Below are 14,840 nucleotides of genomic sequence, written 5' to 3' on the forward strand. Positions count from 1 at the left end.
GCAGTGACCTGTTAATGAATGCTTTTGAGATATGATATCAGGATGAGTGCTTTTTATAAATACAAATTAAAAAATTAAGAAAGGTAAATAATTAGGATAAGGGGCTTAAATGTGTACATATTATACATACCTATTTTTAAAGGTAAAGTTCTAATTTTATTATTTGGTTAAAACATCATTTTGCAGATAAGAAAAGCATTTTGACGGTGGGTTGGGAAGGGTCAGACCCACCAAAATAGCACCCAAAAAATGCATAATTCCATTTTGCTTTATCCATTTCAGCTTGATTTTAATCTGTGTTCCTCATCGAGAGCTGCAAACCAGAGCTTTGCCCCATCTTCTCGGTTCAAGAAGAATGGACACTCAGAAACTCCTCTCTCTGGGATACATCTTCTTGCTCCTTTTGTGTTCCCAACAGGTCTGGGCTCAGTTCCCAAGGGAGTGTGCTACTGTTGAGGCTTTGAGGAGTGGTGTGTGCTGCCCAGACCTGTCCCCCCAGTCTGGACCTGGCACTGACCCCTGTGGCACCTCATCTGGCAGGGGCAGATGTGTGGCTGTGACGGCTGACTCCCGACCCCACAGTCCCCAGTACCCACACGATGGCAGAGACGACAGAGAGGGCTGGCCCGTGAGGTTCTTCAATAGGACATGCCAATGTAATGGCAATTTCTCAGGACACAACTGTGGGGGCTGCCGACCGGGATGGAGAGGAACTGCCTGTGATCAGAGGATTCTCACAGGTAGGTGGATATATAAATGGGTTCAGCTGTATGTCATGAGATGGAAATGATTTCAAATGTACAACATTAAAAGAACACCTGGAAAATAGTCAATCTTCTCTTTTCACCTGTATGGAAACTAAGACTTAGAGGAACTAAGTGATGTATATACTTTAAAGGGTGGAGCTTGGAGCTCAGATCATCTAAGTAATATTTGCTTCTAAAACATTTGTTAAAGAACCACTTTAATGTGAGAATAGGTCTAAATGTTGTGATTAGAACCTCCATTGACTGCACAAGGTAGTCATGTCAAGAAAGGTCATGTCTACTGAGCTTGCTCTTGGAAAATCTAGAATGTACACTAGGGTCTGTCTGTTTTTAAAGCATGTACATCTTCTACTACTTTTGCTGACTCTCAAAGAAATTTCCCACTCTGGTGGTCAAGTTCAGCCATTAGAGGCGATAAACCAGCCCTGCCACCTACAAAGCAATAAATAACAAAACATTAAATGGCAAGAGTCAGCAAAACTTGATTGTCCTTGTGTGCCAGATTTTGGACCAAGGGTTTCACAGAGCATTTACAAAATCTTTTTATGAGCCAGGCTCTGGGCCAATTGCTTTTTGTGTGTGTCCCCTTTAATCACTGTAACTCTGCATTGCAGATAGTATTTTTACATATACTTTACAGATGAAAAGCTGAGGCTTAGAGATATGTGTGCATAGTCATCGAATAAGTTTCTGTCTTTACCACTATGCCATACTACTTTGTTTTTTCAAAACTTACAATATTAAAAAGGTTGAAAATCCCAAGAAAATGCCCATAGGAAGCAGAAAATATATAAAACAGGAGCAGATCACAAACTCTGCAAGTACAGTTAAAAAGACTTAGGACTCCTACAGCCTGTTAAAGAAGGAAAGGGTGGGGGGAGGGAAGGGCAGAGAGAAATCAGGCCTGAATAAGGGTCTAACTAAGTGACATTCAAAACTATGAAATGACTGAGCCCATCTAAATTGGATACATTAATGAGTAACAGGGACATGATATGTTACAAGATGACTAATTTTCTGCCCTTTTCTCAAGGCAGAGGTTTTCACATTTGCTTTTGTGTCCCTAAGTCAGGAGAAACCTTCTGAACTTAAGTGCAGAAGAAAAGACCCAATTTGTCCAAGCCCTGGATATGGCAAAGCGGACAACTCACCCTCAGTTTGTCATTGCAACCAGGAGGTCAGAAGAAATATTGGGGCCAGATGGCAACACACCACAATTTGAGAACATTTCCATTTATAACTACTTTGTTTGGACACACTATTATTCAGTCAAAAAGACTTTCCTTGGGGCAGGACAGGAAAGCTTTGGTGGAGTGGATTTCTCTCATGAAGGGCCAGCTTTTCTCACCTGGCACAGATACCACCTGTTACAGTTGGAGAAAGATATGCAGGTATGCGTGAAACATCTCTATTTTCAGATCCTGTATAGAAAAAGTAATGTTTTTAATGCACTCCGTTTTGAATGATTAAAATGAGATGACAAAGCAAATTTCCTGTTCTTAAATTATCTTTGATTTTCTCTTAGGTTTTCAATCACTTATTAAGTATTAATCACTTATGATTTATAAATATATTTTGGGAAGTGGAAAGAAAGTAATATCAATGATGAGGAAGGCATCTGAGATATTTGTAGGTGTGAACTAAAGCCTTGAGCATAAACAGTTCTGTAACTGAAAAAAAATGACTCATAGTGTCAACAATAGAATTTTGACACTTCTCCCTTCTCAAACACAAACCAAAGCCCCTTCTGCTTTGGACAAAGCAATTATGTGTACTGTTCTAAATTTTCCAAGTCCTAATTTCCCAATCACACCAATTGGTGATTCTTTCTAATGTGGTATAGCATGGAAATTGTGGAAAAAGTTCCTTTCCATTTAAAAGTTCCTTGCCTTTTTTTATTGAACTTGACTTTTCCCCATGTTTCCTACTACTTTTTGGCTTACAGAAGAGACCTATAAAAACATCCCATCAGCCAGATATCATTGTAACATAAAAAGGATAGACTTCCTGACATAAAACAAACCTAAAATCATATCCTACTTATTTTTAAGCAACTAAGTTCAATAAAGTGCATGGTAGCAAAGATTCCTTTATATTGTTTTTTTAATAGTAGCTCTTTTGTCATGAAGTATAACTTGAAAATGAAATTTTAAATTATTAGATCAATTAGGAAATCCAAAGTGAACCAGTTTTCTATCTGAAATAACAGCAATGAATCCCCTCACTCCAAGTTAAAAAAATAAATATAAAAATTAGCCTAAAAATTTCTATTGGAAGAAAAAGTGTTTAATTCTTTTCTTGAATGGCAGTATGTTACACTTACTCCAAGAAAATAAATAACTGGGGGTGGGGGAGAAATGAATACTCCAACCTATAGATCAGACATTCGTGTGAAGGTAGCCCATCAATGTGCAGTTTGAGAATGATGAACTGAATTCATCTGGTAGTCTGGACTTCATATTTTGTAGCTCTGATTACAAGTAAGACATTTAGTAGGTTATGAGTAGATAAATCTGTCATTTGTAATCGACTCCAGACCCTCATATCTTCCAAGTCCTTTCCCGAATGCACCAAAAGGAAAAACCAGGTGGAAAGTATCTAAAAGCTTCAATTCTGCCTGTGTAAACTTCAACCTCTATGACTTACATTTTAAAAATCAACAGCTCAGGAGATCTAACAAATTATAATCTAAGTGGAACGCACAGTTGAAATGCCACATGAATATGCTCAGCTCCCAAATGTCAGTTGCTGAACCACAAACTGACTCTTAATGATCCCTTGGAAGCTGTCACTAATTTCTGTGAACCAGAACAATGACTTCTAAATGAGGACTCTACACCCCTGGAGATCAATAAACTGGGCATGTCTTGGAAATATTTTGGCCCTCTAAAACACCCCAAGGACAAGGAGATACTGTCTAGAAAAGGCTTAAAGTAAAAAAGCAGAAATGTACTAAATGCTTGCAAAGTGAGATAAAACAATGGAAATCCTTGCATTTTGACCCAGATTTTAAATCTAACTCCCAAAGGTCAAAAGAAATGAGAAATACCAAATTATTGAACATATGTTTAAGGAATTCCCCACAAAACAAGCATGTGATTATGAGTCCAAAATTATTTAAAAAATACATGTATAATAATGATGATGATAATATCAGCAATAAGAGAAAACCAGGTCTCAGTTCTAAAGAACAGTAGTCACATGGAAACATCTTGCAACCTGTCAGCATTTCCTCTCCATGTGAGTTTCAGCCAGAATCCTGACTCTTAATAGTTTAGTTGCCAAAGCGTGAATCTATAAATTAAACACCTTTACTGTGCAGGTAGATAACGTAAGTCTGAAAGAAACTAATGAGGCCTGTGCTTATACGAGACTAAATGCCAAAAGTGAATCAAATTTAAAAAAAAAAAAAAAACACCAGAAACAGAAACAAACAAAAGGAATCTTCCAAATAGTATATTTCAAGACTGGATTTGGCTGCAGCATAACAGTCACAGATGCTTGCGTAAGAGACAGAAAAACACAGGATATGAAAATGTCAAAGGGTGGAAGTTATTATCAGTAATTCTTGATATAACCAAAAGCAATGCAATTACTGCCTAAAAAGGGAAGGGAAGCCTCTTTCCCCATAATCCCAAATCCAGTGCAGAATTTTTGTATAATGAGTAGTGTTTCATTCCCTCTAGTGGGTGAATAACTCCTTGCAGTAAATTAAAACCTATGTTAAAATAAGGTATTTAACTTCTCCTGCTCCTTACATGCCACTGAAAACTGTTTCCTAAGTGGTTGAAGAGAGTGAATAAAAATAGACTGCTAGGATTAAATGAAACAAAGAGGGGACATTTTAGACAAAATCTGAGAGTGCTAACAGAATTCTGTGATCTAGGAAATGCTTCAGGATTCTACATTCTCCCTTCCTTACTGGAATTTTGCAACTGGGAAGAATATCTGTGACATCTGCACTGATGACTTGATGGGGTCAAGAAGTAACTCTGATGCCTCTCTCATAAGCCCAAACTCTGTCTTTTCTCAATGGCGAGTGGTCTGCGAATCCCTAGAAGACTATGACACACTGGGAACCCTCTGTAACAGTAAGTTCCATGTAAAGTCTAGGATTCAGAATCCCTATTAGATAAAGAAATGGAATGTACTGCCTGAGGTCCTTCATTCTACCAAAATCTACTTTAATTATAGTGAATCCATGTATAGATATTCATTGAGCATCTAGGATAGTCAAGGCAGTCCATAAGGTGCTCCACGCAGTACAGATATTCCCTATATGTTATTGTAGTGCTTTTTTGAGCATTTTGATTGGTGCATTGCTCATTTCCTTATTTTGTGTCTATTTCTATAAATAACTCCTCAGTACTCTGAACATGGCATAGTAGTCATGTGCCTTATGTTGGCATTTCACAGCAAATGTTTCCCTATGAAATCTGAACTATGCAGAAAGAATGAAATTGACTTGGGAATAAACATATTGTTATACTTATTAATATAAATTATTGGATTAAATTATAATGGTGTAATAGTTATAATTGCCTAGTTATAATTGATAATTATAGTATTATAAAATATAATTATAGTATTATAAAATATGATGTTAATAGTCATTTAGACTGTGGGTTAAAAGCCAAAAGGTGATATGAAGGGCACCTCTAAGAAGAAGGAAGGTGTTAGACAGATGCTATACCAGTTAGCTGCTGGTCGGCTCTCTCAAAGTGAGCACAAAAAGAAAACACAGTTGCCCCAATATCCTTTCTCTATTGAGCGCCATCTTGACATAGGTCAAGTTTCTATAAATGTGGATTTTTTTTCTGAGCTTTCTATTCTCTTCCTTGGATCATATTATTTCTTTTTGTGCTACTAAAACAAGATCTTAATTATTGGGTCTCCTGCTATCATCTTATTTTCCTTCTTTAGGCATGTCTGACTATTTTGAATTTCTGTTTTTCCATTTGAAAGCTACAATTATGGGAATTTATTTTATCCTTATATTCATAATATATGCCCATAATATAACATGTATGTCCTGCATATATTGTTTAAGTATCATAGATTGTTTCTAAAATAAAAAATAATTACAAGTAGAGCAAAGTAATGATGTGACTTTTTTCACCATTAAAAGAGTATTTTCCTATCTGTATAGAAAGAAGTGAAAGTGTATGGAATATTCTACAATTTTTTTTATTATTATTATAAGTTTATTTTTACATCATTTTGTACATTTTTCCCCATCTCAATTGTAATCCCCGTGGGTTTCCCATCACCAGTCACCCGTGTGCCATCACCATAATCCCGTGCACTTCCCTCCCCACCTCCCACCCCTGTTTTTGATCCCATTTCCCACTCCACCCCTACAAAATGTCTCTGGTATATGGCTAATCATTATTCTTGTTATTTTCTCGCCTGGTCCATTATACTCCTGCTATGAGTGAAACCATCCGGTATTTTTCTTTCTCTTTCTGGCTTATCTCACTAAGCATGATCTTTTCCAGCTCCATCCAAGTGGCTGCAAAAGACATGTGTTTCTCTTTTTTGGTTGCTGAGTAATATTCCATCGTATATATGTACCACATCTTTTTAATCCAGTCATCTACTTTTGGGCATTTGGGCTGCTTCCATGTTTTTCCAATTGTAAGTAAAGCAGCAATAAACATGGGGGTGCAGGTATCCTTTTCAATCAGTGTTTTTGTGTCTTTTGGGTAGATACCTAGGAGTAGGATTGCTGGGTCGTAGGGTCTACAAAATTTTTAAAACAAGAATAAAAGATTATTTATTTTCATGTTGAATAAGTAGTTCTACCTGTGGCAAGGCAATGTAATTGAGAATCAAGGACTCTTCAGATACCAAAGGATTCATCTCTTTCTGATTAGATATTGTATTATTGTATAGTTTTGACCTCAAGAGTTTTATGCAACTTTTCTGATTATATTGATAACTGGATAAAACTTCATGAATTAAATGGATTAGTAAACTGTTGCTCATGAGAGGAGAAGGACCTTTTGTTTACATCATCATTCTGTTCTCTGTAGTTCTCTCTCTCCTTCATCCCTTCTTCCTTCTTTTTCTCCCTGACATAGGCATTTGTCATATTATCATATCACAGTTCTTTGTTCCAGCAAAGAACTTGTCTTACTTCCCTTCAAAACTGTTAATTATTTTCACAATAATTGCTGGAAAATACAGTCAAAGAAATGTTAGGTTTTCTTATTTCTCTGAAGACATGGAAAGAACAGCACTTGAATACAAGATTGTCCATATGTGTGAGATACAGATATAAATGGAAAATTTCAGTCTACTAGATTAGGGTAAGATTCAATTTAACAATAATATATTCTCATGAAAGAAATAGTTTTTCATTTAGCAAATGATTGTGATCAGCTTTTTCTTCAGATGGTTTTATGTACCACAGAGTTACTCACAGGAGTTGGGCATAACATATTAGATAGTGTCACTTTTATAAAATGAAGTGCACATTTTTTAATGTTCTCTTCTCACAAGGCGAACCTGTGTTTCAGTGTTGATGTTATCTATAAGTGTATAAAGAGTAATACTAATTCTCTCCACATTCTCTAAAAGTACACATCCCATGTCTCCACCCAGGCACTGAGAGTGGACCAATTAGGAGAAATCCAGCTGGAAATGTGGCTAGACCCATGGTGCAGCGTCTCCCCCGGCCTCAGGATGTGACTCAATGCCTAGAAGTTCGTTTATTTGACACACCTCCTTTTTATTCCAACTCCACAAACAGTTTCCGAAATACTGTGGAAGGCAAGTAAACTAAATGTTGCTTTGAGCTGATTTAATTATCACAGTAAAAAAGGATAGAAATTCAGATTGTTCTAAATAAATCCATGAGGACCATATTGATCCTCTGAATTGATGTGATTGGTGCCACATATTGTGAATCATTTAAAGCGAGGTGTTTTAGTAAATAATCATTGGATTTTGACTACACTAATGTATATGAACTAAGGCTATAAGATCTGATTTGCAGGAAAAAAATGTGTAGATTGTATCTTGATGCCTAATCCAGAAACAAATTACACAGGCATCCCGCCAGATGGTACGTAAAGGTTGAGTTTGGCCACATGCCATATACTTAATAAGCAAAGTTTTGAATTAAAAAATAATGTAATAAATGAATGAACAAATGAACAAATTGTAATATACAAGGGAATAGATGCATTTCAAATTCTAATTTCCTTTATACAATATAACTTTTCCCTTAAAAGACCACTAGCCCATTATGCCAAAGAAACATATTTATAATTCCAACCTATGTCTCTAAACCACCGTTTTTGTGATCTGTATACACACCACATATAACATGGAAATATCATGAGAAAAGTATACCCAATATACAATGTAGAAATCATTATATATGAGAAATATATACTATGGAAAATATACTATGGAAAATGTGACATTCATACGATGATATATGCAGTAAGGTACAATACAGCTTACTACATAAATATGAAATTATATTTAAAATGGAAATACATATGGCCATTATATCATTATCAAAAGTTCTTTTAACATCAAGTTTTCCAGATGTTTCAAACTAGCACAGAGATGGTAAGGAAGCTCTGGGAAATTGGAACTTCTTGAAAAAAAAAAAAAGATATTCTAAAAATAAACATGCTGACAATCATTCACAATTAGTAAGGTAGGAAACTGAAGTAAATGCCAGTTTAAGGTCTAGGACAGTTATGTTGGTGTTCTTCCATTTGTGTCAGCAGTTTTCAGTCAAAAGTAGGGATTTCCACCAACCTTATTTCTACACAGACCAGTTTGCCTTGTCAAAATAGAGTACTCCATATATTTTGACTGTTATTCTCTGCAGGATCATTATTTTTAACCTAGAAGATACATTTAGAATGTCATGCCACTAGTTTAAAACTAACCTAGCTCTGGGTATAGCTTATAAATGTCACCTACCATAGGTACAGAGAGCAATGGTATTATATTAAGGTAAAAATTGTCTTGACAAGCTTAGGAAAAAATGTTTCCCAATATAATCACTGCTGTCAACTTGAGCAGTAATGTTTTTAATGATCTTTACTGTTCTTATTCTTATTTTCATATCTAGGTTACAATGATCCCACAGGAAGATATGACCCTGCTGTTCGAAGTCTTCACAACTTGGCTCATCTATTCCTGAATGGAACTGGGGGACAAACCCATTTATCTCCAAATGACCCTATTTTTGTGCTCCTGCATACTTTCACTGATGCAGTATTTGATGAATGGTTAAGGAGATATAATGCTGGTGAGACACTTTCCTATTTTTACAGACTCAGCAAAGATGTTTTAGCTTAGTTATCATTTTAGACCAAACACTTGACACACATAAGCTATACTTCCACATAAGGGTAAAATAGCAGTAATCTTAGGCATTTCCAATACTCCAAACCACATTGAAAATACAAATAAGAAATCTTGCAGAATAGTTATAAAAATGATATTTTTTATTCTTCACTAGGAGTAAGCAGATAATCCCTTCTCATTTAAATCTGAAAAAATGACTACCATGTTTTCCAATTCTTTCTTTATCTGTATCTTCCTATGAACGTTCTCACTGCTTTTAAAAATACCTGAGAAAATCTCAAAGAGCTCTTCTTTGATATTCCAAATGACAGGAAGAAACTGTACTCCTAACTCATAATTTTGCTTTTATTACTTTACGGTCTCTCACAAATGGAAATTTTGTTCAACTTGAAAAGTTAACGTTGGTTTTTATGTCACACCATAGGAAATTTCTCTTAAATTCATTTTAATGCATTCTTTAAGATATTATTTAAGAGTCACTTTCTCTTTACTTTTACTCTGCTGAAAGGGTCCTATTACTTTTCAAACCATGAAAGTGTTTCCACTCATTAAAATATCATACATTTTCATATTTGAGTAGTGTCCTAAATTTTGATTTCTGTGCTTTTACTTCATGGTGCATATTAACGTAACATTGGAGGCTATTAATTTATCTATCCAATTCACTCAGCCTCTTACTCCTAATTCAACAGCAATGCCTCAGCCATTCACCTTTACAAAGCTTTCCAAATCATTCCATTAATTCATTATAAAAACACTATCTCTCTATTTTAGCAATCATATGTATACTTTTATGTATTTTATGTAAGTTATTTTATTGTAATAACAAGTAAACTGCAATTAGTAAGGTTAACAAGTGAACAGAATAAATGGTTGCTAAATATACATTTCTGGGAATTAGACAGCAATACACAGCTGTACTTACCCAGCAATTCACAAAGCCATGGACATCAGCAAGTTTTTCAGGATATGTAGAGCATACTTGGTAATCTTGCAATTATCTTAAGTATGGCTTTCCTTCAACTATAAAATCATCTATTTCTTTGCTTTCCATAACTTCATTAAAACATCATTTATATTCACAACAATTTGATATAAATTTTCCACATATTAATCTCCAAGGTCATTGATGAACCAAAAAGACCTTTATCTCAGTTTTCTTCCAGCTCCATTTATTCTAGATACACTATGTAATCTATCAGTTACCTAGATAGTAGTGGAAAAAGAAGCACCATGAATGAAAACTAGAGAGCTTATCTGAAGCATATTCCTGATAAAATGTAGCCGTAAAATTATAGGAGATGCCACTGTAACAAATAGCATGAAAACTAAACTCAAGTAATTAGCTGTCTTTTAAATATTCCATGTACCTTCAAATGTCCCTTGGAAAGAAAGATTGGAAGAATTTTTAAAATTTTCCAAATTGCACAAGTGTTTCTTGAAAATAAATTGAGGAGTAATGGCAGCATTATTTTCCAAAATGTATCAAAGACTAGAAAATTTCTTAAATTCAAAGAATTATTAGGGTCAGGATAGAACAAAAATTTTATAACTGAAGAAAATTAAAGCCACTCACTTTGTAATATCTTTTATACAATCCTCTCAATTTGACATGAGATAGTGCATGTAAACTATCAACATGCTAAAGTTAATTCCTATTCACTAATGTTTTGTATTTATGTATACATGTATTTTCTTTTCTCAACTAAGAATCATCTATCAAGTTTTAAGTGTAGTAGCCTGGGAATCAGTATAGTCTTTTCAAAAGAAGTTTATATAATTCCCAGTTAAATTAAACTGCTTTATTTATTGTATCCAGAGAGAAACAGAGCAGTAACATGCACACACTTTCAAAGACATTATCTGATTCCATATTTTTCTATTGTGAATAATGCGCAAAAAGGGGGAGATACAAGCTCTTTAAGATACTGATTTCACTTCCTTAAGATGTATCTTCATAAATGGGATTGCTAGTTCATAAATGAAGTCATATGCTAGTTCAACTTTTAATCTTCTATACTGTTATACAAAGACCAGCAATCCCGTCAACAATTCTCAACATTTACATGTTTGCCACACTCTCTACAACACTATCTCTTGTCTTTTTGATAACAGTGATCTTCACAGGTATGAAGTGACATCTCATCATAGTAGTTTTGATCAGTATTTGATAATGATTAGTGGTATTGAACTCTTTTTCATATTTTCGATAGCCATTTGTAAATTATCACATCATACACTTCAAGTATTTATTTTTATAGAAAGTTTTCATTGATATCTCAGTAAAAAAATATTATGTGACCACCTACTATCTTTTTCTAAGGCAGTATTATAGGTCCTGGGAATAAAGTAACATATGCTACTAAAATTTTTCATCCTAGAATTTTCCTAGTTGTTACTAGGATTAACAACAAACATTTGTAAGCAAATATCTAGCATGTCAGGTGAGAGAAAGTCTTTGCAGACATATAAAACCAGAAAGAAGGGGTAGGGAATACTGAGTGATGTATGAAGGGAGATCATCTCTCAACACAGGAATAAAGAAGCCCACAGCAACCAGAACAGAAGGGGGAAAAAATGGGGGCGGAGAGACAAAGGTCAGAAGATAACAGGCTGTGGATCCTGAGCAACATTGGACTTAACTCTAAGTGAGATAGGAGCCATCAAAAGGTATTACTAGGGAAGTTATATGCTAATCCAGCTATTTTTACTATCCAGTTATTTTTACTATTACCCCTTCATTCATTTCAATTAACAAGCTTTCTATTTCATGTGGCTGAAAATGAACTGGGTTGAAGTTGAGAGTCATGATCAGTAGAAAGGTAAAATGACAGACTTAAAAATGGTCTAAATATTTGCTCTAATGTGTAACTTTAATAAATAGCAACACACCAAAATGTGAGCTCTCTTTGGGAAGGAATTGTATCCTGTTTCGTTCAGAGCCATAGCCCTCTTAACTTCATCTGTACTATGACAAGCTCAATAGATTTTAATAAAAACATCCTTCATTAGCACAGATATACAATATATTTAAAGTCTCAAAAATATAAATACTGGCCCACCCTGGTGGCACAAGGAGTTAGAGCACAGCACTGCAAGCTAGCTGTGCTGCTTCGGTGTGATCCCTGGCCCTGGACTTGATCCACATGGCATGGCAGACCTCTCCTGGCCCGCCAACTGCTCTCCACAGCAGTGTACTTCGTTGATTTGCCTGTTCGGCTCCTCACTCTGTCTCTGGTGTCTCCTTTCACCACCCCTGCATCACTGGCCTGTACCCCAGTTCTGTATGCATAAAGAAATAAAGCCTTTAATATATATATATATATACATATACATGCATACATACATATATATATATATATATATATATATATATTCAACATATTCAACCTGCCCTTTCTATGATTGATTGTTCTTCAAAAGAGATGCAACAACACTGTTTTGTGCTTTGTAGGTCATTGTGACAGTTCTAAGCACTTCTAAAGAGAAAATCTCATACTTCACTAGCCTTGTCACATATTCTGCTATCCTAAGTCTGTTTCCACTAATGTCCTGCCCAAACCTACTCTTTCACTAGCTTTGTAACATTCCATTCATTATTAATTATAGCAACATAAATACAGAGCCAAAAAAAAAAAAGAACTATCTTTTCCACAAATAATCAATGGTTTCTTCATCAATAAGGTCAGACATTCACTAATATAAATGTCTGTGGCTTGAAATTAAACAATAAGAGGAGAGGTGGCAAGAAGCAAATAGGAGTTCAGGACCTTGATTCAAAGTTTTAAGTACTTTTTACAATCAGAATAAAATGAAAGAAAGTTGTCATTTTCTTCCCTAAGAGTAAAAAGAAAAATGAAAAATAGCCAGAAATATTGATATTCAAGAAAAAAAATCCTCCATTAGAAACACCATCTCTCAAATTTAAATTATAGATTCTGGTAACAAACTATGGGTCACTCTTTCGTTCTGAAAAAGTGGTTTAATGAATGTTATTGAAATTCATTTCTGTAACTTAAAAGCAAAATGACGGTCATCAAAGACAATAAAATACTAAATGAATAGCTTAGAAATATCATTGAATACTTGGGAACACCTTCAGAACATAACAATAGGTTACTATTACTTCATTATATCTACTGACAAGGTGTCCTTGGTTTATTTAGATATATCCACCTTTCCACTGGAAAATGCCCCTATTGGACATAACAGGCAATACAATATGGTGCCATTCTGGCCTCCGGTTACCAACACAGAGATGTTTGTTACTGCTCCAGACAACCTGGGATACACTTATGAAGTCCAATGGCCAAGTGAGTATAAAAGTGTATTTTTTTAATGGACATTTCCAAAAACAAATTTGTTACTTTAAAGCCAACTTATCTCATTATTCCTGATGCTTATGTATTCCACCTGAATTTAGAAGCTTTCCTTGGAAATGTATACACAAATAATTTAACTTTTGTTGACAGCCCACCTATTAAGCTGATTATAGATCACTCTACTATCTTACTAAGTCCTGACAACTCTGTGAGTCATGTGCTATATTTCTCATCCTCACTTCACAAATAAGGGAGGCAAGGCTTGGAGAGGTTAACTGAGAAAGATCATACTTCTAGTAATGGAGAGAATGTATTTTGACTTTCAGCCCACATAAAATGCCCCAATTTTTCTACTATGTCATGCAGCCTCCATTTATTTATCTATTTTTTTTTAAAGATTTATTTATTTATACATACAGAACTGGAGTACAGGCCAGAGGTGCAGGGGCGGTGAGAGGCTTCACCAGAGACAGAGTGGGGAGCAGAACAGGCAGATCGACGAAGTACACTGCTGAGGGAAGCAGCGGGCGGGTCAGGAGAGGTCTGCCACGCCATGTGGTCACCTCCGGGGCAGGCGGGAATCGAACTCATGCGGAAGTGGCTTTAGATTCTCAGTGCAGTGCTTTAACCCGCTGCGCCACCAGGGAGGGCCTATTTATCTATTTTTTTTAATGAAATATTCTGAGCTTTTTACCTCTGATTTGAAATTCAAACTTTCTTGTTAGTTGTGATTTTTTCCTTCATAAGAAACTAGGAAGTACCTCCAAGTTGACACTCTATAATAGGCATTGTGACCAACAAAATTAAGGAAGAGGATTTCTATAAAGTGTTTGAAACAGTGTCTAAATTTAGGTTATCTGATTGTGGGTGGCAATTGTTTTACTGATTATTTTTGCTCTCATTTTTTCAAATAGGTCAGACTTTTAGTATTTCTGAGATTGTCACAATAGCAGTAGTTGCTGCCTTGTTACTCGTTGCTGTCATCTTCCTGGGTGCTTCTTGTCTGATTCGTAACAGAAAAAACATGGATGAAGCAAATCAACCTCTTCTCACCGATCAGTATCAACATTATGATGAAGACTATGATAAAGTTCAGGACACTCAGTCCATGGCCTGATGACAAATGACTCACTCTCTTAGGCTTTAACACAAACTACCTGGTTGCAAAATGATAGATTGTGTTAGTATCTGTGTTTCTTTCACTCTGCTACTTTCTTTATTATGTATGCATATGTTGGAATTAAAGCTCCATATATTTTCCAGAAATGGGAAGAGTCATTCACAAACTTTTCAATAGATTTTATTTTTCAGTTCTATTTAAAATGGCAGGCTGCACAAGCTCCATGGTATTTGAACAGATAGTGTGAAAATTTGGGCATGCTTTAAAGGTTGACTATATGACAATGTAAACAAG

At 35.3% G+C, this 14,840-nt stretch overlaps 1 protein-coding gene across 1 annotated transcript; it reads left to right on the top strand.

Moving 5' to 3' along the window:
- The first annotated feature begins 286 nt into the window (after positions 1–286).
- Positions 287–14,543, top strand: TYRP1 (tyrosinase-related protein 1). The gene is made up of 7 exons (XM_004678008.1): positions 287–740; positions 1,836–2,158; positions 4,654–4,858; positions 7,374–7,541; positions 8,866–9,045; positions 13,271–13,417; positions 14,341–14,543. The coding sequence occupies exons 1-7, from the start codon at positions 356–358 to the stop codon at positions 14,541–14,543; spliced, it is 1,611 nt and encodes a 536-aa protein (XP_004678065.1). The 5' UTR covers positions 287–355.
- The last annotated feature ends 297 nt before the right edge of the window (positions 14,544–14,840 follow it).

Source organism: Condylura cristata, unplaced genomic scaffold (genome assembly GCF_000260355.1).
Source record: "Condylura cristata isolate star-nosed mole 26May11 unplaced genomic scaffold, ConCri1.0 scaffold00006, whole genome shotgun sequence".
Classification (NCBI taxonomy): Eukaryota; Metazoa; Chordata; class Mammalia; order Eulipotyphla; family Talpidae; genus Condylura; species Condylura cristata.

What these genes read in the sequence shown, in the direction of transcription:
- TYRP1 (XM_004678008.1), top strand. Translation starts at nt 356, where the DNA reads ATGGACACTCAGAAACTCCTCTCTCTGGGATACATCTTCTTGCTCCTT. An exon ending in ACTGGGAACCCTCTGTAACA is followed by an intron (nt 4,859 to 7,373) that starts GTAAGTTCCATG and finishes GTCTCCACCCAG; the next exon opens with GCACTGAGAGTGGACCAATT. An exon ending in TTTCCGAAATACTGTGGAAG is followed by an intron (nt 7,542 to 8,865) that starts GCAAGTAAACTA and finishes TTTCATATCTAG; the next exon opens with GTTACAATGATCCCACAGGA.